Source organism: Bos mutus, chromosome 10 (assembly GCF_027580195.1).
Source record: "Bos mutus isolate GX-2022 chromosome 10, NWIPB_WYAK_1.1, whole genome shotgun sequence".
Taxonomy (NCBI): Eukaryota; Metazoa; Chordata; class Mammalia; order Artiodactyla; family Bovidae; genus Bos; species Bos mutus.
Window position 1 is genome coordinate 32,110,035 of NC_091626.1, and position 21,749 is coordinate 32,131,783.

Consider the following 21,749-nt stretch of genomic DNA (forward strand, 5'->3'; position numbering starts at 1 on the left):
TGGTGCCTGTGTTTTTGCACACCCTGGGGAAAGTCCCCGGGTCACGCGGTTGTGTGTGGGGGAGCCTGTGACGCTCAGGTTGGTCTCCACGCTTCCGCCTACAGAGTCACGACTAGCAACCGTGGTGAAGGCACCCGGAGAGCGGGCCGACCCCCGCCAAGCCAGTTGAGCTGGCGGGCGAGCGGGCGGGACGGCGCGCACGTATGCACGCACGCACGCACACTTCGGCCCCCGCGCCTCTGGTTCCTCAGCTACAAGGGGCGCGGTCACGTGGGGCCCTTCGCCGGGCGGCTGGCGCGGGAAGCCGCGCGAGAGCGGGCCGCGGGGTGCGTGAGCCGGCGCCGCCGCGTGACGTACGCGGCGCGGGAGGCGCCCCTCCCGCACGGAGAAGTCGGCCGCCTGCCTGCCGCGGCGGCCTCTGGGTAAGCGACGCGGCCCGGCCCCTGTGGGCTGCCCCGGGCTCAGTCCCTCCCGCCGCGAGCCGCCTGGGGCGGCGGCCTGCAGCTGCGCCGGTCGCGGGACAGATGCAAGTAGCTGGGGAGATGGGTGTTTCTGGTCCGTTTGAGATGTCAATCAGGGCACTGGAGGAAAATGGCAACCGTCAGTGAAAGCTGGGCGGAGGATGTCCAGAGCGGCCTTTGCCCACACCACCCGGCCGCCGGGCCCGACGCAGGCCGGGACTGGGCTCCGGGGCGCTTCAAAGGGACGGAGACCTTCCGCCTGGGGGTCCCGGGGCGACTTGGCGCGGGAAGCCCCTACGGGTCTGCGGCATTCCCCAGGCTGCTGCACCCTCGACCCCTCTCGCCAGTGGGCGGGTCTCCAGGTGCCACTTGCGGAATGCTTCAGGCACTGTCCTGCGTCTCCCCTCCACAGCCCCGTTTGTGATTAGCCCGTCTCTAGGGCAAGAATTCCCCCTCATCTCCATAATTCTTTTTTCAGATTATTTTAATCTCATTCTAAGTCAGTTTTTCTTTTTAAAGCCTGCTCCATCTATCGCTGACTTCTTCAGCACTATTTGGAGAAATCAAGCTGATGTCAAATTGCTTAGGCAGCGCCTAGCGCCGTACCTGGAAATTGACAGCAGCTAACATGTTTCAGGCAATGGCACCCCACTCCAGTACTCTTGCCTGGAAAATCCATGGACGGAGGAGCCTGGTAGGCTGCAGTCCATGGGGTCGCTAAGAGTCGGACACGTCTGAGCGACTTCACTTTCACTTTTCTCTTTCATTTGTTGGAGAAGGCAATGGCAACCCACTCCAGTATTCTTGCCTGGAGAATCCCAGGGACAGCGGAGCCTGGTGGGCTTCCGTCTGTGGGGTCGCACAGAGTCGGACACGACTGAAGCGACTTAGCAGCAGCAGCAACAGCAACATGTTTGATAAATTAACGCCCTGGTTCCCCCCAGTGGCATGCATTCTCTTGAGACTCCTCTTTGGCAAAGCTGTTATTCTCACAGGATTTTGTGAAGTATGTAAAGTACACCTTAGAATAACAAGTCTTAAAGCCGAAAGGGGCCTAATAGAAAATGCAGTTCATCCCTCTCATTTTACAGGTGAGGACACCAGGCCAAAAGACTGGCTTGATCGAAGTCCTATACCTCTTCAATAACTAGATTCCAGGGCTCTAGATGTCTTGGTCTTCACAGTCCTCACCACACCAGGAGTACGATGCCTATTTAACCCACTCACTGTAGAGACTTATATGCTAGAGGTGATTATACTTGATTCCGATTATTGAGAAATCAGACTTGGCTAGTGTGATGACTCTGGCATCTTAAGGAATGTGGTTGGCACTATTTCTAGGTGGAATAGACTGCCTATTAATGTACTTTGAGCTCAAAGCTCCTCCCCCTCCCCCACACAAAAACATTGAGCTCTATTTTCTGCAAGAATAACCAAGATGTGCAGCATTAGTTGCTTCCTTGGGTAAAGGCACCAGAGATCACTTTGGCAATCTGAATGTGCTTTAATTCAGAGTGAACTATTAATCCATTATCAGACGTCAGCTCTCTAATAGGGAACAAAACAGTGATGGGATAGGAAGCAGAATAGATGAGTTCTTATGGCTGGGAGGTTTTCAGGAACCAATAGAACATCGCAGGGATAGTCAGCAAGAAGACAGGAGGGGACCGCACATAACTTGCTACACCTTTTCTCCCAGCGCAGCTCTGAATGTCTTATTTGGAGGTAGCAGAGATGGATTTGGTCCTTGTTTATTGAGTAAACAGCCCAACAGCAACCTGCAGTGGCCCGCTGCTCTTTCATAGATGAATTATGAATACTTAGCAAAATGGAGGTCGTATTGTCTCCCATCTTACAAGCAAGGAAACAGGCTCAGAAAGGTTTACCTGGCTTCAATGATGCTGTCATTTGCAGTAGAATTCAAGGCTAAATCACTTTATCTCCCAAGTTTGGTCAGTGCTCTTTTGCATTAGATCTTGCTACCACTTCAAGCCAGGAAGGGGATGAGTGAATCGCCTGTGGCTGATTTATTGGCGCCTGTGGTTGCCCAGAGAGGCTGAGCAGGACTTTCAGCTGCCCTCTACGCCTTAGAAAGTAGAGCTGTGTGCTTCCACCCTATCTCCTGAGGGGAGTGCGGAGGAGCCAGGCTGTCTAGCTGGGGAGGAGGGGCCCAAGTGCCTTGGCCATAAATTATCCTGGTCAGGGCTGTGCTGGGAAGTGTTGCATAATGCCCTCCCCAACACTGAACCAAAGTGATTTATTTACTATGGTCCGTAGATGGTGCTTGACCATCTTGTTAAAGAAAAACTTGTACATTTTAGTAATAAAGGCCAGAAAAGAGTTGGGGGTTTTATATTATTGCAGGTTTTTTCCTTGTCTTAAAAAGCAGTGCAGGTGCTCTTATCTTGATAAATTATAAAGTACTTCTATACCACTTCCTGTGCCCCCTTTCTGCTTATTTATTCCAAATTGCATGTGAACTTCAGTCTCTTGAGAAAAGAATGCTAAGAAAAATACTGTTCCAGTTTATAGTTACGAGCACAGGCTGTGGAGTCAAATATAGCTTTTGATCCCCACTTTGTACTATTTGCTTGTTGTATGTCCTAAGCCTAGGTTTTTTCTTATCTGTAAAGTGGAAATAGAAATAATACATATAGTCATGGTGTGGATTAAAAGAGATAGTGTACATACAGCATTTAGCACAAGGCCTTAAACATACTATTTACTCTATAATAATAGCTATTAATAACTGTAACAACATTTCTTCTAGGCTAGAAAAGATATTGCTGCTTGAATTTGCTTAGGGAGAGTGGAGGAAGAGGAAAGAAAGTGTTTGAAGCAAACAGTAGTTTCAGGATTATTGGTTGAATTTATTAACACATCTGCTTTCCTTTTCTAGCAGGATTTTTTTTTTTCTTTTTTAATCTTACCTGGAGAAAATGTGTTTATAGTGTTGTTAGTTATTTTTGAATATTTTTCAATTCACTATTTCCCTGGTTACAAGTCAATCATACAATGGCTCTTTAATTCCTCCTGAGAAATCCTAGGCACTTTAAGCAAAGGGTTTCATTAACGCATGTGGATAATGTGTGTGTGGAACATTGCGTGGCAGAGGAAGCGTTGGTTCGCCTATATTCAGAAGTTATAATCATTCTTGTTTGTACTGTGTTCCAGGTCTGTACCAGAGTTGTTGTTTTCCAGTTTTCTCCAGCTTTTTCTTTCAGAAATGCAGACTTCATTTTTTTTTTTTAGTGGACCAAGAGGAAACTTTTCCTTTACAGGGTTCTGATATTTTTAAGATCCAGGAGCAGTTTGCACTCACCGGTGTTAGCTTTCACGTTTGCCTGGCATTGCGGCTTTATCAGGCATCCCACGCGTTGGTTAGATGGGGGTAGAGATGTAGAAGGCTGGCTGTGTCTACCAACAGGCAGCAGGCCCCAAACTAACGTTTCCCCTGTTCCGTTAAAGGTTTTTAGAGCTTAACTGCTCTTCCTGTACCATCTACTGCGTCTGCTCCTTGCCCTCTTCTCTTACATTCTCAGGGAGATTTTCATTAGCAAATGCCTAGAATTACTGCAGGGTTTACCTCACACAATAATTTTCAGATTTTGAAATTTCCCTGTCATTTTCAGATACTATAAAAATAGATATAATAGTGTCTGAGAGAGTAAATATACCTCTTTTTCCTAAGTAGTTTTAAAAAAGAAGTTTGAAAATGATGTGTTCTTCATCTGCCCCCAAGACCCATACTACTTTGGGAATATGTGTTTCTTGATCTGGCAAATTTTTAGTTTACAGTTAAAATTAGAATTACAGTGGTTGATTTTGGTTCATTTAATGTAATTCGTATAATTCCCACATTTTAAGCCCTTCTTGTGAAATAGCTTTTCTCTGTAATTTTAGTGTGTGAAATAGTCTCTTGGATTTCCTGGGTCCCTTGTTCTTCTAATGCAGTGGTTCTTAATTGAGGCATTATATTAGAATCACCTGTATGTTAGTCACTCAGTCGTGTCCAGCTCTTTGTTACCCCACGGGCTGCAGCCTGCCAGGCTCCCCTGTCCGTGAAATTCTCCAGGCAAGAGATACTGGAGTGGGTTGCTGTTACCTTCTCCAGGAATCACCTGAGGAGGCTAAAAAAGGCTCTGTGCCTCACCCTCAGCAGTTCTGTTTGGGTTAATCTGGAGTAGGACTCAGACATCAGTACAGCTCTGCATAGAAGGTTTTACAATGCAGTTAGAGCCACTATTCTGGGGTAAAATGATTTCTGCAAACATTCTTTCTCTTGGTTATAAAACATTACACTGCCACAATCATGTGAAGGTAAATTAAAAAGTTAAAATCATTGTATAAAGTCTTAGTAAGTAGCACTTTGGATATTTCTGCTTTTACCTTTGTATTTATAGCCATGAGTAAGTATCTCAAAAAAGCTGTACACATTCCTAGGCCAACTTTCCTGTCTCTGTGTCTTAATAATTAATAATAAAGTTACACTGGTAGAAACCACAAAGAAAATAAGTGTTTTCCAGAGAAACAGATGTCTTACTCCTTTTGTTTATTCTTTTATTAAAGAGTCTTATAGCCTGCCAGAATGAAAACTTGCATATTGTAGGACATTATTCTGGCTGTCATAGGTCTGAGAGTCCAGATCTGAGAGTCCAGTCTGTCTATTATAAAATATTTTTTTTAGTAAATTCAAAGATGTTGGATATCAAGCTAACGTTGAAACTGTTCTAGCTTACTTAGATTGAGCTAATCCAGAGTTATTACAGTCTAGTAAGTAAACATTTTTTTGTAGTCTCTTAAATATCAGTGCTATTATTATAAATATCGCTTAGATAACAGATAAACCATTTTAAGATGTAGTAGCATTACATTTGGCTATGCATTTGTAAATATAATGGTAAGTTATTTTATTGCCACCTCTCACGTTTTAAATCTCCACGAAAATTTCTCACATGTAACTTCTAAGATGTTTCTGTACACATAGGAAACTTTGACTCTTCCACATACTAAAGAAAATCAAATAAGTAGGCCAAAAATGATGAACAAAGGCTATATTAAAAGCCTCTCTAATAATTTGTAAAGTGAGTTGTATTGGAAAACGTCCTGAATTAACTATGTGATGTTTTGGTTCTATTAACATGAGGTAAAGTCTGGTTGTGCTGCCTTAAAACATGAAATGTCTATAATGCAAACAAGTTTGAATGAACTTATATATATATATATGACTTTATTTAACATATTTGAGTTTATTTCATTTTATAAACTTGAAACATTTATCCCCTTATTTGATTCAATATATTTGCAAAATCTGCCATCAGTATATATGTTGATAGTTCTAGATGGGGATTTTGAAGAAAGGGTACTGAGTTTGAGGTCAGACTTGAAGTTCTGCCAGTACCATTTAACAGGTAGTTATCTGATTTTGGTTACCTTTCCTGCCTTCTCTGAGCTTATGGTTTCTTAACCTGAAAATGGAAATAATACAGGATCTGCTTTAGTACCTCACAGAATCAAAAAAAGATAGTGTAGGAGAGAGGTTCTCAAAGTGTGGTCCATGGACACCTTGAAGTTTCCTGAATTTCTTTCAGTGGTTTACAAGTATCTCGCTTTTGCCAAGGCAATTTCTCTTAATACATTTGAACCAAAACATCATGTGGCAATAGATTGATTGAAAAGGCAGAGAAAAGAACCCAGCTATAGTTTTTAAAGCCAGGTATTAAAGAAGATTGCAAAATATAAGTGCCACCCTTCACAGTGGATAAGAATCTACCTACCTAGTACAGGGGACACAGGTTCAATCCCTAGTCTTGGAAGATTCCACGTGCTGCAGAGCATCTAAGCCCACAGGCCGCCAACTACTAAACCCATGCTCTAGAGCCCTTAAGCCGCAACTACTGAGACTGTGCCACAACTACTGAAGCCCACATGCCCCAGAGCCCACGAGCTGCAACTTCTGAGCCCACATGCTGCAAATACTGAAGCCCAAGTGCCTGGAGTCTGTGTTCCGCAACAAGAGAAGCCCACGCACCGCAACGAAGAGTAGCCCCAGCCTGCCGCAACTAGGGAAAGCCCACACACGTACACAGAAAGCAGTGAAGACCCAGTGCAGCCAAAAATAAGTATTTAAAAACTGATGCCACCCATCTCACTTAAAAGAGTTATGTTTGAGAATGTATGTATTACTTATATTAATATGTAATGGGTTTATTGTTATTTCAAACATTAAAATTTAAAAAATTTCTCATTCTAATTCTGAATATGATAGTGATGAACATAACCCACATAACAGCCCTTAGTACTTTTCTTAAGAGTGTAGATGGATCTGAAGAACAAAACTTTTTAGAACAGCTAATAAAGGGTAATGACTGAGTAGTTCTGTCAGGAAAATTCTGCAAGTGAAAATTGTAAAGTTGAAAAAAAGTTTGAAAACGACTATATGGCATTACAGAGCGACAAAAAAGCAAGCAGAAACTGGAATGAGGTCTATACTTGGAAGAATGGAACCGTTGTGAATAATTTTCCATTTTTATGGCTTTTAGCCTGAGAAAGGCCCGAGTTGGGGACATGAGGACATGCCTAAAACTGTGATAGTAATCTGTAGTCTTACTTGCTTGAAGAAAAGAGGACAGAGTTCAGAGTGACCACATAGGTAGAAAGTAGGGAGGAAAATCCTAGAAAGGTTGTCGAGGGGACCCCCAAATAATGTGTATAAACTCAGCTTAAATCTCTTGCCAACCCTGAAATGTATATGTGTGTTGAGCAGCCTCCAAACAGCACACCTAACACAGAAAAAACCCCAAACCATAGTGGAGGCAGAACTTGGGAGTTTAAGTTCAGCCTAGTTAATTTGCAAAAACAAAACAAAAAAACATTGGTGCTGTTGGGAAGAATATTGTAGTACCTAGAGTCTTTAGTAATAACAGTGTCTAAGATATTATCCAAGATGATGAGACACATGAAGAAACAGGAAACCATCATCCTAATTGAGATTGACCCCAAGATGACCCAGAGGTTGGATTTAGCTGAGAAGATTTAAAGCAACTACTGTAACTGCTGAAGGATATAAAGGAAAATAAGGTCATAATATGTGAATAAACTGGAAATCTCAGCAGATAAATAGAAACTTAGAAAAAAATGAGATGAAAATTTTAGTCCTGAAACTATATCTGAGATTAAAAAATGGGTTAACAGGAATGATGAACTTGAAGATAGGTAAATGGAAATGATCTTATCTGAAGCAGAAAGAGAAATGACTGTGTGTGAAAGTTCTCTGTAAACTTCAACACTCTATATTAACAGATCAGATCAGTCGCTCAGTCATGTCCGACTCTTTGCGACCCCATAATGGGTTTCTTTCAAGGCCTAAGCTTACGTCTTTCCTCTGCATATGGACTGACATCATAGTTTGTAAATTGGTGCCATCGAGATTCTCTCTCCTTACCTCAGCTTTGTGCTTTCCACAATCAAAAAAAAAAAAAAATCCTTTTTTTCCTCCACAGCTCACTGCTGCATTTATACTTTTGATTCTGTTCTTTCCAGCTTCTAGAGATTCTACCCCTCTTCAGCCTGGAAGACTTTGATCTGCCCTTCCCTCAATATCCTGTTCTATCTGTACCTATCCTCAATGGCCTCTGCTTTCTAACATTCTAACATCCCCCTGCAATCAGATACTTTGCTCTTTCCCAGAGTGTTGAGAGAGGTCACCAGAAACCTTGGTCAGCACACTTGCGGGGTGTTTGTAATAGGTCTCTGCCCCATGTTTCTCAGCCACTCCTTTCATCAAGGTTTCTTGCCTTTTCTTGTGTTAGTCGCTGAGTCGTGTCTGACTTTTTGTGACCCCATGGACTGTCGCCTGCCAGGCTCCTCTGTCCATGAGGTTCTCCAGGCAAGAATACTGGAGTGGGTTGCCATTCCCTTCAAAGCATCCACCTTTTCTTTACCTCCCTCAATAACAATATTTTCTTACTTCTCTTCATCTGTCTAGCTGTATCCATGTTTCTCAAGGATTCATTTCTACTTTTTTCATATTTTTTACTTGGTAATCCCATCCATTCCTGGTGACTTCAACCCAGTTATTTTGGAGGACCTCCTCTCCAGTGCTGCCTGTATCTCCACTGGTAACTAAACATTTCTACTCAGTTGTCCTAGGGTGACACCTCAAACTCACTGTATCCAAAATGAAGCTTCTCTCTCACCAAGCCAGTTTCCGTGCCTCTCCTCTGGCATTCTGCTATACTACCTGTATATCAACACCTTGCACATGGCAGTTACTCTGCAAAAAGGATCCTGAGGAAGGAATGAATTCTTGCAGTTGCCCAAGCTGGAATTCTGAAACTCACTTTTGATTTGATCTTCTCTGTGACTGACCACATCCAATTCTCTGCTGATGCTTGTCAGTTCTCCATCTGGTATATCTTCTTGTATTCCTTTCTTCATTCGCACTGCCATTATTTGGATGTTACAAAAGACTACTTGCTGATCTTTATTGCTCCATGCCTTTTCTTTGTTAATCTTTTATATTTGTTGCTAGTAGAGCAGTCTTGATTCTCAGGCCTAATGATCATGATTTTACTCATTCTGGTTTTTTTCCTGCCTGGAATGCTATGTTCACCTCCATTTTCATCTAAATCCAGTTCAAATGGTTTATTTCTCATTGGGTTTCCTGTCATTTATCTCCCCCTCCTGCTGTCCAATTGCTCTTATGGCACTTACCACTTTTGCTTCATGTCATAATTGTTCTTTTTTATGTTTTGTCTCCCCTGTTAGCTTATTGACTGCAACATCATTGTAATTTTTTTCTGTCCCTGTGCCTTGTATGGTGCATGCTTTCAAATACTTTCCTTTATTAAATTTCTCTTCACAAAGTATTTGTTTGATGAGTGAATTTAACTGTTACTCATAGACCATTAACCACACATTTTTATATATGTGGCTTTTTAGTGTGTGCTATTTTCATTTCTACATGGTTCAATAGTTCACTATACTAATGCACTATTTATATACACCATATGTATATATATGTATGTATGTATATATATATATAGAGAGAGAGAGAGAGAGAGAGAGAGTGAACTGTTGAAAATGTTTTCGATCCAAGGCATGTGTTTTGGAGACAGTTTGTAAGACTGGTTTAAAGTACTTCAACCTTAACTATTTTATTGAATCTAAGACTTGTTTTTCACATATTGAAATATCCAATATAGAGTTTTAATTTGGTTTTTTAATCTCCTTATAAATTGGTGGTATTTTAGAATCAGGGAAATGTGGTAAATACAATAAATAATGACTTGATTAATTGGCCTTTTGGAACAATACCCACAACTTGGATTTTTTATTATGTTTTTAGAGGATAGGCTCAGGTCACTGTAGTTTCTGTTATCTTAATTTCTTATTTTATTTCTGCTTAAAAGCTTTTAAAATGAGATAGAAAGGGATATGGGTTTTGTTCTGTTACTCGAGGGAGGACCAGGGGGAAGCTATTATGTTTGAATTAGAATTTTTTAAAGTAGTATGTGAATATAGAGTTAAAAGATGTTTTAGGATTCTTAAAGTATAATACTATTCATATAAAAACCTTCTTAAGGGATATATGGGACTTCCCTGGTGGCTCAGATGGTAAAATGTCTGCCTACAATGCAGGAAACCCGGGTTCAATCCCTGGGTTGGGAAGATCTCCTGGAGAAGGAAATGGTAACCCACTCCAGTATTCTTGCCTGGAAAATCCCGTGGACGGAGGAGCCTGGTAGGCTACAGTCCATGCAGTCACAAAGAATAGGACATGACTGAACGACTTCACTTTCACTTTCAAGGGATATATACATATGCAGTAGAACTATGCTGATGTACAGGAGAGTCATAAACACTAAATCAAGATGGTGGCTGCCTTTGGAGGCAAGGAGTTGGGGTGGTAGGGGATAGACTGAGGGAGAGATGCGGTGGTTTTCTTCCCTGTTTGTGATTGTTTACTCTCTATGCCTGGGGCCAGGTGGATGGGAGGTGGGTGCTTGTTACATTGTGCTCTTTATCTACTTATCTGTTTGAAATACATGAGCATATTCAAACATGATAGTTCCCCCCTGCCCCACCCCACCCTTAACTCCCTGTTCTCTAGTTTTCCTGGCAGAGGTTTCTTTGAACCTTTCCAGACATGTGTACATAAACAAGAATATATTTACGCATAAATTCTTATCCCACCTTTAAAAATAAAATAACCACTCTACCACTTTTTCATAAATAGTAGTCTTCTCTACACAATTTTACATTTTGCTCCTTTTTAACTTAATATGTATTGGAGATTATTCCATAGTAGTACATTAAATACGTGGTTTTAACAAAAATAGCTCTAACTTTTTATCAGTAATTGCTTTTGTCTTTACCAGTTTTAAATGTTTATTTTGCTGTGTCACATTTGCTTAAGTAGCAGGAATCTGGGTTTCTCCCTGATTCTTCTTTCCAGGTATTCCTCTGAGACTTCCCAGGGTACTTGATGACTGTTCCCTCTGCTCCTTCAGTTGGTGGGTTGTGTCTTTTTCTGGGAGGTGGAGAGGGAGGACCCTGGGGGTCTGGAGTCCAGTGCCCAGGTTTGAATCCCCAGCTCTGTATCTCACTAGCAACATGATCTTGGGTCAGTCAACTCTCTGTGCTGATTGTTTCCTCACCTGTAAAATGGATTGATTATTTCCTTTCTCACAAAATTGTATTGAAAATTAAATGAGTGAAAAATTCCTGACACACAGGAAACATTATAAACTGTTGATGATTTTTATTATCCATCACTCAGCATTTTGCAGCCCAAGCTACTGCCAGTCTCCAGACAGCTAACCCCCCACTCTTATCACTGACCTCCTTAAGACTTTGATCTGTCTGGTTAGTGAGAAAGCTTCATTCTTTTTTTATGCTATGCTAAGTCACTTCAGTCGTGTCCGACTCTGTGCGACCCCATAGACGGCAGCCCACCAGGCTCCCCCGTCCCTGGGATTCTCCAGGCAAGAACACTGGAGTGGGCTGCCATTTCCTTCTCCAGTGCATGAAAGTGAAAAGTGAAAGTGAAGTCGCTCAGTCGCGTCCGACTCTTAGCGACCCCATGGATTGAAGCCTAACAGGCTCCTCCGTCCATGGGATTTTCCAAGCAAGAGTACTGGAGTGGGGTGCCATTGCCTTCTCCCATTCTTTTTTTAGGACCTGCTCTTTTAGGGAAGGTTCTCCCAGACCCCAGTGATGCCCTTTGTACTACAGCTGCCTTCTCTTTGAAGCACTAGGGCTCTGCAGAGTTGAGGTGGAGAAGGTGGACGGAGAGGATGGCAGAGCCTCCGGCTTCCAGGGTGCCCTCACATGTTCTTGCTGCTCTGCTCACACTAGGCTTCTCCACCACAATTCTTTTGCATGTTCTTCCCAAGGCATGATTTTTTTTCCCCCTGAGACCAGTGGTCCCATCCAGTATTCTACTTCTTTGGAAACCTCCATGCTTGCATGTGTCTGAGTCCAGTTAAGGTCAGGGCTTAGGTTCTTTCCCACTGGGCTCCAAGCCCCATGTGGCTTGACATCTATTTTAAGGGCTTCTGTGACTGATAAGTTTCCCAAACTTTATATGATAGTTAGGTGGCCAGTTCCCCTGAGTACGCAGAGGATCCCTAAGGAGCAGGGACAGCTCTTGCCTAGCCAGGACACACTGTAATGTTATTTAGAGTCGACATTTGAACAGTAGTTTCCTTTACAAGGTGCTTTTCACGTAACTTATCTCATCTGGCCCTGAGGCAAAGATCCGTACCTCATTCCCATTTTTGCCAGTGAGGAAACTGAGGACTAGAACACTGTGGTCACATAGATAAGAAAAGGACAAACTTCCTCTTTCACATCTTTGCACCCACAGCAAGTAACTTTCTTACCAGATTTTAAAAAGGCCATGTGTTACCTGTTCAGTACAGTTGATATCAGTTATCATAATTTAATGTTAGCTAAGTTCAGAGTTAGATTAACAGTATTGAAAACTTGAGTAATTTCATTTAGATTTAGGTCTCCCTGTCCTCTGTAGGTTTGTGTGAACAATTTGGTAAAAAAAAAAAAACAACTATATTGTCCTTTTTCTCAGAGCCACAATGGACACAGCTAGCCATAGCCTTGTTCTTCTGCAGCAGCTGAACATGCAGCGAGAATTTGGTTTTCTGTGTGATTGCACCGTTGCTATTGGAGACGTCTACTTCAAAGCCCACAGAGCAGTGCTTGCTGCTTTTTCTAACTATTTCAAGATGATATTTATTCACCAAACAAGGTAAGGAGGTGCTTTTGTAAATCAGAAGAATTTTTAATACCGTGATATAGCTAAGCTTTATTATAACATCATTTTTGGGTATTCTTTTTTATGGGATCACCTTAGGAAATAATAAAAAATTATCATTTTTTTACACATCTGTAATTAAGCTCTGTATAGGATCCATGGTGGAAGATAAGAATGAAAACAATAAAACAAGTTTATTTATTTGTTTAATCCCATAACCAACCACTAAGCATTTATCTAATGTAAATTCTACCGTTATCCATACTTTTTTTTAGAGAAAAAGAAACTGTGATTGAGTTATTAAGTAACTTGTCCATCTAGGATGGACAGCTAATAAATGAAAATAATAAATGAAACTCAAATGCAAATCTGTGCTCTTAGTTACTAAGTTTAGTTGATTTCTGTTCCTTAATATTTTCATAGCAAGATTTCAGTGTCATAACTCCACCCACCTGGTGCCGGCAGAGGAGCCCTGCCGGTGGGCAGCAGAGTCCGTTCCACCCTTCTTTCCTCTCTGGGCTCTGCCTCTCTGCGGGCGGCGGTGTCCTCAGCCCCAGTTTCTGTGGCCGTGCCGCCGAATCCGACCCTGGGTCGAGTGGCGCCGTCCCCACAGAGGGAGGGCCGATATTCCATATTGTGATTCAAAGGTCATTTGTTTCAAATATTTTTAAAAAATTTAGATTAACTCAACATGATAGGTAGAGGGGTATAAAATGGTATCCAGATTCTGAGCTTTTGGTAAAAAATAGCTTTAATGCATCTTAGGTTAAAAGTGATGGAACACTATGCTTTTTTAGAAGACTTTACATTTGGCATTTCTCTGGCAGTCCAGTGGTTAAGACGCTGTGCTTCCCCTGCAGGGGGCGCAGGTTCGATCTCTGGTCAGGGAACTAAGATCATGGGCCAGGTGGCTTGGCCAAAAATAGAAAATAGACATTTATAGTCTAAGAGAGAGGTAATGCATGTAAGGAAAATGATTGCAGTGTAATTGATCTCTTTGTGCCTCAGTTTCCTTCTCTGTAAGACACTAGAATAGTATATCCACTTCATGATGTTGAGAAAAATAAATGGATTAATAATACTAAAATGTTTGGAACAGAGCTTTGCACTGTTAGCTGCTACTATTAATTGTGTGATGTGTATAGTCGAAGTGCTGCACAAAGTAGACTGGAGTGTCAGCCTTATTTTGGGAGGATTAGAACAGGTTTTACAGAGGTTCTGAATCTTAAAGGATCAGGAGGAGTTTTTCAGATGTTATAGAGGAATGCCAATAATTGCAATTGTAGGCAGAGGAAAAAAATGCAAGAAAAACATATGCAGATATGAACCAGGCTAGCACATTCAAAAAATGGAGTAAATCAGAATGATTGGTATATATGATAAAAAGGGGAGAGGAGATTAGAGTCAGGGACAGGTCATGGGTAGCCTTTTTTGCCACACAAGTTTCCTCTCCAACGTAAGTGTCAGTGTAGAAACTAGATTAGGAATGCTGCTTTCACATCAGCCTCGTTTGAGAGCAGTGAGTTGGTTAGCTCTTGAAGCACCTGTTGTGTACCAGGCACCATGCTAAGCTCAGTTCAGGATATGCACAGGTAACTGGCCTGCTCTGTGATATTTCTGCTGAGTAACTAAAATTCCTCATTTAAAAGACCTCTGTGCTGATATTAAAAAAAAAAACAACCCTGCCACAGACCATGGCAGTGAGTGGGTCAGAGGTAAGAGTGAAACCCAAGAGGGAATCCTAAAATATCAGGACTAAAGAAATGGATTGCTGGCATACAGACTGCTTTCTGATGTGTTGAGGCAAACTTTCGTTTCAGGGAAGGTAAGTCCATCAACTGATTCCATTGTTCCTTGTTATCCAGCCTTTCCCTCAGGTTCTCTTTATCTTAATTTTAACAGAGTGTCTCCTGATTTCTTGTTACACAATTATTTCCATCTATCTTCTGAATTCTAGATTCATATGTGAAAAATTGGGCTTGAGATTAAAGCTTTTCAAAATTACACTTGTGTTCATTTGTGATCTAAAGAGTAGATATATTAATATATTTGGAAGCCAAAATAAGGTGAGTATGATTAAATTCTATATGGTACCAATTCCAATAAGCCCTTTGCAATTTTTAAATTATTTTTTGTTGTGGCAAAATATATATAAACATAAAATTTGCCATTTTAACCATTTTTAATTGTACAGTTCAAGGGCATGAATCATATCCACAGTGTTGTGTAACTATCACCATTACCTATTTCTAAAACTTTTCATCACCCCAGAAAGAAACTAACCATTACATAATAACCCCTCATCCTCTCCACTCTCAAGTTCTCAGTAACCTCTAATCCATTTTCTGTCTCTGAATTTTCCAAATCTAGATGTTTCTTACAAGTGGCATCATATAAAATTTGTCCTGTTGTATCTGGCTTATTTCATTTAGCATGTTTTCAGGATTCATCCATGTTGTAGTATATATCAGAACCTGATTCCTTTTTATGGCTGAGTAATGTTCCAGTATACATATATACTCCATTTTGTTTCTCCATTCATCTATTGATGGATAGTTGGGTTGTTTTCTGCTTTTGGTTAATGTAAAATGCCATTGGTTTATGGATTTCCATTTGAATCCTTGATTTCAGTTCTTTTGGTTATATACCCAATAGACTGTTAAGTTCCTTAAGGGCAGGGTATCTGTTTTATTTGTTTTTCTACCTCCTGCATGCAATTTAAGTGCATGTCACTTAGGAATCACTAAATGTTGAACTAATCAGACTATCTGTGTTTCTTAACTTTAGGCAGTAGATTGAATAAGTGAAGACTTGGTGCTGGGCCATAAACCTGGTATACAATGAAAATCTGAGCTTTTGTTGTTGTGTTTCATCAAGGCAGATTGTCAAATTAGAAGTTAGGAAGAAACTGCTTTAGCCTAAGACTGTATGCTATTAACTAAAAGGCCAACTGGGTTGTTTCATTCTGTGTGGGTCTGTTTTTTTGTTTTTAACAGTGAATGCATAAAAATACAACCAACTGACATCCAGCCTGACATATTCAGCTATTTGTTGCACATTATGTACACGGGGAAAGGGCCAAAACAGATTGTGGACCATAGTCGTTTGGAGGAAGGGATTCGATTTCTTCACGCCGACTACCTTTCTCACATTGCAACTGAAATGAATCAAGTGTTCTCACCAGAGACTGTGCAGTCCTCAAATTTATATGGCATTCAGATCTCAACGACCCAAAAAACAGCTGTCAAACCAGGGCTGGAGGTCAAGGAAGCTCCTTCCAATAACAATGGAAACAGAGCTGCTGTCCAGGGTGACCACCCCCAGTTGCAGCTCTCTCTTGCTATTGGGCTGGATGATGGCACTGCAGACCAGCAGAGGGCCCATCCTGCCTCCCAGGCCTTGGAGGAACACCAGAAGCCCCCAGTGTCCATCAAGCAGGAGAGATGTGACCCAGAATCTGTGATCTCCCAGAGCCGCCCCTCACCTTCATCAGAGGTGACAGGCCCCACTTTCACCGAAAGCGGTATCAAAATACACTTATGCCATTACTGTGGGGAACGTTTTGATTCCCGTAGTAATCTAAGACAACATCTCCACACCCACGTGTCTGGATCCCTCCCATTTGGTGTCCCTGCTTCCATTCTGGAGAGTAATGACCTTGGTGAAGTGCATCCACTTAATGAAAATAGCGAGGCTCTTGAATGCCGCAGGCTCAGCTCCTTTATTGTCAAGGAGAATGAGCAGCAGCCCGACCTCCCAAACCGGGGTGCCACAGAGCCTTTGCAGATCAGTCAAGTGTCTTTGATCTCCAAAGACACTGAGCCAGTAGAATTAAACTGTAATTTTTCTTTTTCAAGGAAAAGAAAAATCAGCTGTACCATCTGTGGTCATAAGTTTCTCCGAAAGAGCCAATTGCTGGAGCACATGTACACACACAAAGGTAAATCTTATAGGTTTAACCGATGCCAAAGGTTCGGTAATGCATTAGCCCAGAGATTTCCGCCATATTGTGACAGCTGGTCCGACATCCCCCTGAAAAGTTCTCGTTTGTCGCAAGAACAGTTAGATTCGTCCTGTGCCTTAGAGTCAGAACTCACACAAGAAAATGTGGACACTATCCTGGTTGAGTAGCAGTTTCTCCTTCAGAATTTTTATATCAATTCTGAAAAAGGAAATCCACATGTGGTTTTTTATTCATAAATTATTTTCCTCCTCAAGTTCTTTACCATTTATCCATAGTTCTAAGGTTGTATATACTACATCTTTTTATTGTAAAGATATATCGATACATTGCTGCCAAAATGTAACCTTCTAATTAGGGCTGTCTTTTCCTCAGTTAAATCACAATTTAGAAATGAGAAATCAATGTGGAAGTATGGAAGTTTTTTCAGGTTGTAGAATCTGTAAAAGCAAATTGAATATGAAATAAGTGTAATCTTTTTTAAAGAATGTTCTAAACTATCACTTTTGGTTAATGTTCCACATGAATTAAGCCCCTATGAGGATTATTTTAAAATATTTTCTGCCATATAGGAAATTAATAGTTATATTAGTATATAAATATGTTATAATGTATGAAACATTTGTTTGAGGGTATAACTATACCAAATCATGAATAATTTAAAATTACTGTTTATTTGCTAGTTCTGCAACATCTTGCATGCATGTGTGTGCATGCTCAGTCACTCAGTCAGATACTGGGGTTTGATTCTTTGTGACCCCACAGAATGTCTGACTGTGACCCCATGGACTGTAGCCTGCCAGGCTCCTCTGTCCGTTGGATTATCCAGGCAAGAAAACTGAAGTGGGTTGCCATTATGTGATTTTATTTATTTAACATTGAGCATACCTCATTTTCAATAAAAGTATTTTATTTAAAAGAGAGAAAAGGAGAAGAGTCAGAAACACACAAAAACTTAGTAAGATACATACATGTAGGTAAGTGTAGATGCCGCCGGTGTTAAGAGACAGCAGTTCAGACAGATCTGGTGGACTGACACCCTGGTGGTGTTACCTTAATCTAGTGTTTTCTTAAAGAAATTAAGAGCAGTTTGAGATTTTTATGACAAGAGGTTTATATGAGCTTAAGAGGAAAATGGTAGAATACAAATTATCTTTCTATCCATAGTATCAGAAGATTTTATAGATTGAGTTGATATTAATTTCCTTTTCTTTTTCCCCTTTTTAGCTAAGGAATTTATTTTTTAATATAAATTTATTTATTTTAATTGGAGGCTAATTACTTTGCAATATTGTATTGGTTTTGTCATACATCAACATGAATCCACCACGGGTGTACACGTGTTCCCCATCCTGAACCCCCCTCCCAGACATTAATTTTCTAACAAAAACCTGAAAAGGTACCTTTTCAGTGGCACAGTTTTCACTTTTTTTCTGGTACATAAAACCAGCAGAGTAGATACAGTCAGTGTACTAGAACTATGTTTAAAAATCATGACCAGCCTTCCCTCTGTGAGTCAACTTAATTCCCCTTTCTAATAGTGAAACTTACAAAGCTAAAACCCCAGAAAAATTAAAATTGATGGACCGAATGACAGATTCTTCTGCTGTGTGTAGCTGGGAAAAAGCTGGTCAAACTTCACCACAGAGGATAGATCTAAATTGTTTCTGATATATTTAAATTTTAAATACTAGATAGTCAAGAATAACCAAAGAGAGAGGCTTTAGAACACCCTCGTCTTTTTTGTATGTTCCCCTGTTAAATTCTAACTCTCACAAGTATGTTAGTAAATTTAATAAATTTGGTTTCTACAGCTTATAATTTAATTGCATACAAAAACTCTTTAATCTCCCTGATGACTGCACACTTCATAGTTCCTGACATCAGAGTTCCTTAAGTGTCTGAGTTTAGTCAGGAAAGAGCTCAGAGAGAAATCCATCTCATTTTAAGGGTGCAAGGATTTCTCTGAGTTATCAGTGAGTTTAGGTAGATTATGAAGTGGTAAGTTTTTCTTAAGAAGTGAATGAAGAAAACCAATGGGCATTATCTAAGTGGTTGAACTTCTGTCCTAGAAAAGGATGTGAAGCCTCATGGGGTCAGGATTAACGTGCTAAGAACAAAATCTAAGTAGCTATTGATAGAGAGTCAGTTGTATCAGTCAGTAGTTAAAACAAATGCATTGCTCTTTAGTATCAGAACTTCATATAATCATATTCTTAAATCATTTCAGCAATTATTCAAACTTATGCTGTCCTCAATGACTTCATCACATACGGTGAACACAAATATTAACATTGATTTCATGTATCTTAGGCTATTCTGGATATATTCCCTAGCCTCCTTCAAGTAAAATTTTATTTTTTTTTTGTTTAGATAAAAATTTTCATGATTTTTCTGTTCTGTTTCCTTTCCTAGTTGGTCAGTCATTAGTCCTTGACACAAAAAGTATGTGTCGCTTAAAGGATGGGATTTAGTGTGCATATGAGTTGTGGATAGGACAGCAGTTCAAGGCAGAGTCTGGATGAGGCAAGAGTTTGCTTTTGGCTGACTGTCCATAATAGACAACATTAACTTAAAGCAGACATTTATCTACTTTGTTGAGTGTTAAGAAAGGAGTGGCTAACTGTATTTTTATTCTTATTCATAAGGTTCTTTTTAATATTAGGAATTCAAAGCAAGTGTTCTTTCCTTCATCTTCATAGTATTCTGTCTGTATTAGGAAGTGGGAAAATGAATACTCCATTTTATAGGAAAAAATCCCCAAACCTGGCTTCCAGAGAGCCAGTGAGTAGTGGTATGGGGAATGATTCCAGTTTTATCTTTTTCATTTGTTCAACAGGAATATTTTAAAAATTATTTTATAATTAATATTGTGCCCTGAGTATTTTTAAAGACATGATTCCTAAGAAAATCTACCTTGTATAAAAAAGTTCCTCCAGCTAAACACTTTAATTTTGACTACATCATTTATAAAATGGAGCTGTTATCTTCGCCATATAGTATGGTCTGCATAATGATTGTCAAACTCTTAAAACTGGAAGTGCTGCGTGCACCTTAGTGTGTCAGGCAAGTACTAAACAGACATTTCCTCTTTGGATCAGCTTAGAGTTTTCCCTTTTTTCTAGGTCCCACAGATAGTTGTTTTCTGGAGGAAAACTGACTGTTGCAGTATTTGTTCTTGTTAGCATATTGTTAAACTCAGTATCTGATAAGTGCAGTCTGCCTTATAAGAAAACCAACATTCTGGATTTATCTCTTGAAATTATTATTTCTTTCTCTGAATTATTATTCACTTTTCCATCTGTAAAGTGTGTGAAAGCAATCCCTACCTCACAGGGGTGTTGTGAGGATTTGTTTTAAAATTGTGGTAAGTTATATCAGAATTATTGATAAAAACCAACCATATAGGGACTTCTCCAGTGGTCCAGTGGTTAAGACTTCACTTCCCAACGCAGGGGGTTCCGGTTCAATCCCTGGTCAGGGAGTTAAGATCCCACATACCTCATGGGTCAAGAAACGAAAACATAAAAACAGAAGCTGTATTGTAATGAATTCAATAAAGACTTAAAAAAACCAACCATATAAAGAAAATTACATTCTGCATTCTTTATGGTTTTAGCTAAACCTTTAACTTTAGTATTCCAACTCATAAATTCTAGAATGTCTTCAGAAGCGGTCATGTACTATTTAATACTCAATAATTAATTGGCAAAATTTTTACTTTTTAGAAATACTCTAGAAACAGCAGAGTTGCTAGAATTCCTATTCTACCTTAGTTTAATCCTAAGTATTTCTCTTTAGCCTTTAACAAGAAAGATAGTAATTCTTTGGCATTATTGGGAATGAAAACTTTCCAAGTTCAATGTTATTGAAAGTTCCCCCAAACATATTTATATATAGGAAAAGGAACAAAAGCAGTTGAGAAAATACCATTTTCATTTCTTTGATGTGCATCATCTAAAAAGTAGATAGAGACAGGGAATAGAGTAGGGATAATAACAGTAATGTATTACGTTCTATCAAAATAGTATTGGAAAAGGCTTCACTTAAAACTGAAGGAAATACTTATTAATCATGGGAAAAGATAGTCTGGAAAATGTATAATTCCATTGATGTTTATTTGCACAGGTGAATTCTTGATATTGTAACTCAGATCCTTGAGAAGTATTTTTTGTCTAATTGAGGTAAAAACTAGGCCGTGTGAAGAAATTTCATAAAGTAACTTGTATCTTTGTATGTTTTAAACTAAATGTAGCTCTGTGGTTTTTTATTATAATTTTTAAATTCCTAAGAATGAAATCTGTAAATTATTATTCTTTGCTGTACTTCTGTATGTGTATGGTTGGACTATCTGAAGACTGGTGAGATTATACAGTCCTTAGCCTGTCTGTCTTAAATGTAAGGAATTACAAACTGTGATTTTTGTCTTCAAGACCTGAAGAATCCTTTGTGCTTCAGTGTGTATCTGTCCACACTTGATTATTTAGTAGATATTGTTCCAGTGCAATTGATGGACTGTCATCAACTCTTCTGTTTTGTGCCAAATAGTCATTTAGTCAGATTAAATCAAATATCAACTTAAAATGCTTTCAAAGAAACTTGGACTTAAAAAATTTAAACCAAAAAAAAAAAAAAGGAAAAGGGAAATTTCCTGGTTGTCCAGTGTTTAGGACTCTGTGCTTTCACTGCTGAGGGCCTGGGCTTGATCCCTGGTTGGGGAACTAAGGTCCCCCAACCTATGTGGCACAGGCAAAAAACCCCCAAAACCTGTACAATGAAAAAGGCCCCCTGAAGAAATCTTCAAAGTACTACTAACACATAGTAACATACAATACAAGAGACTGAAATCAATAATATATTGTATGCTTAAACTCTTCCACCTAATGTATTGTGAGTTTGCTTCAGAAATATTCTTTCAGAAAGTTTTGTATTCTCCATTTGGAATGAAAACAGTGAATTTCATGTATTTTATCATGACAAATAAATTAATGTGGCTTGATCATAAACAAAACTTTTTATTAGCTCAGCTTATAGAATGTGTTCTTATTTT

General features: G+C 39.8%; 1 protein-coding gene across 9 annotated transcripts in view; it reads left to right on the forward strand.

Moving 5' to 3' along the window:
- Positions 1-21,749, forward strand: part of ZBTB25 (zinc finger and BTB domain containing 25) — a 36,719-nt gene that overhangs the window by 408 nt on the left and 14,562 nt on the right. For 7 of the 9 annotated variants that reach the window (XR_011465616.1, XR_011465615.1, XM_005898249.2 and 4 more), the window contains exons 2-3: positions 12,553-12,732; positions 15,735-16,678. Coding sequence is in view for 7 of the 9 variants with exons in the window: in XM_005898249.2 (XP_005898311.2) it covers positions 12,553-12,732; positions 15,735-16,678 (1,124 nt within the window). In the remaining 2 variants the exon portion in view is untranslated. Of the gene's footprint in view, positions 1-160; positions 423-12,552; positions 12,733-15,734; positions 21,746-21,749 lie in introns of those variants that run through there. The other 2 variants (XM_070377735.1, XM_070377730.1) reach the window with 2 other exon arrangements.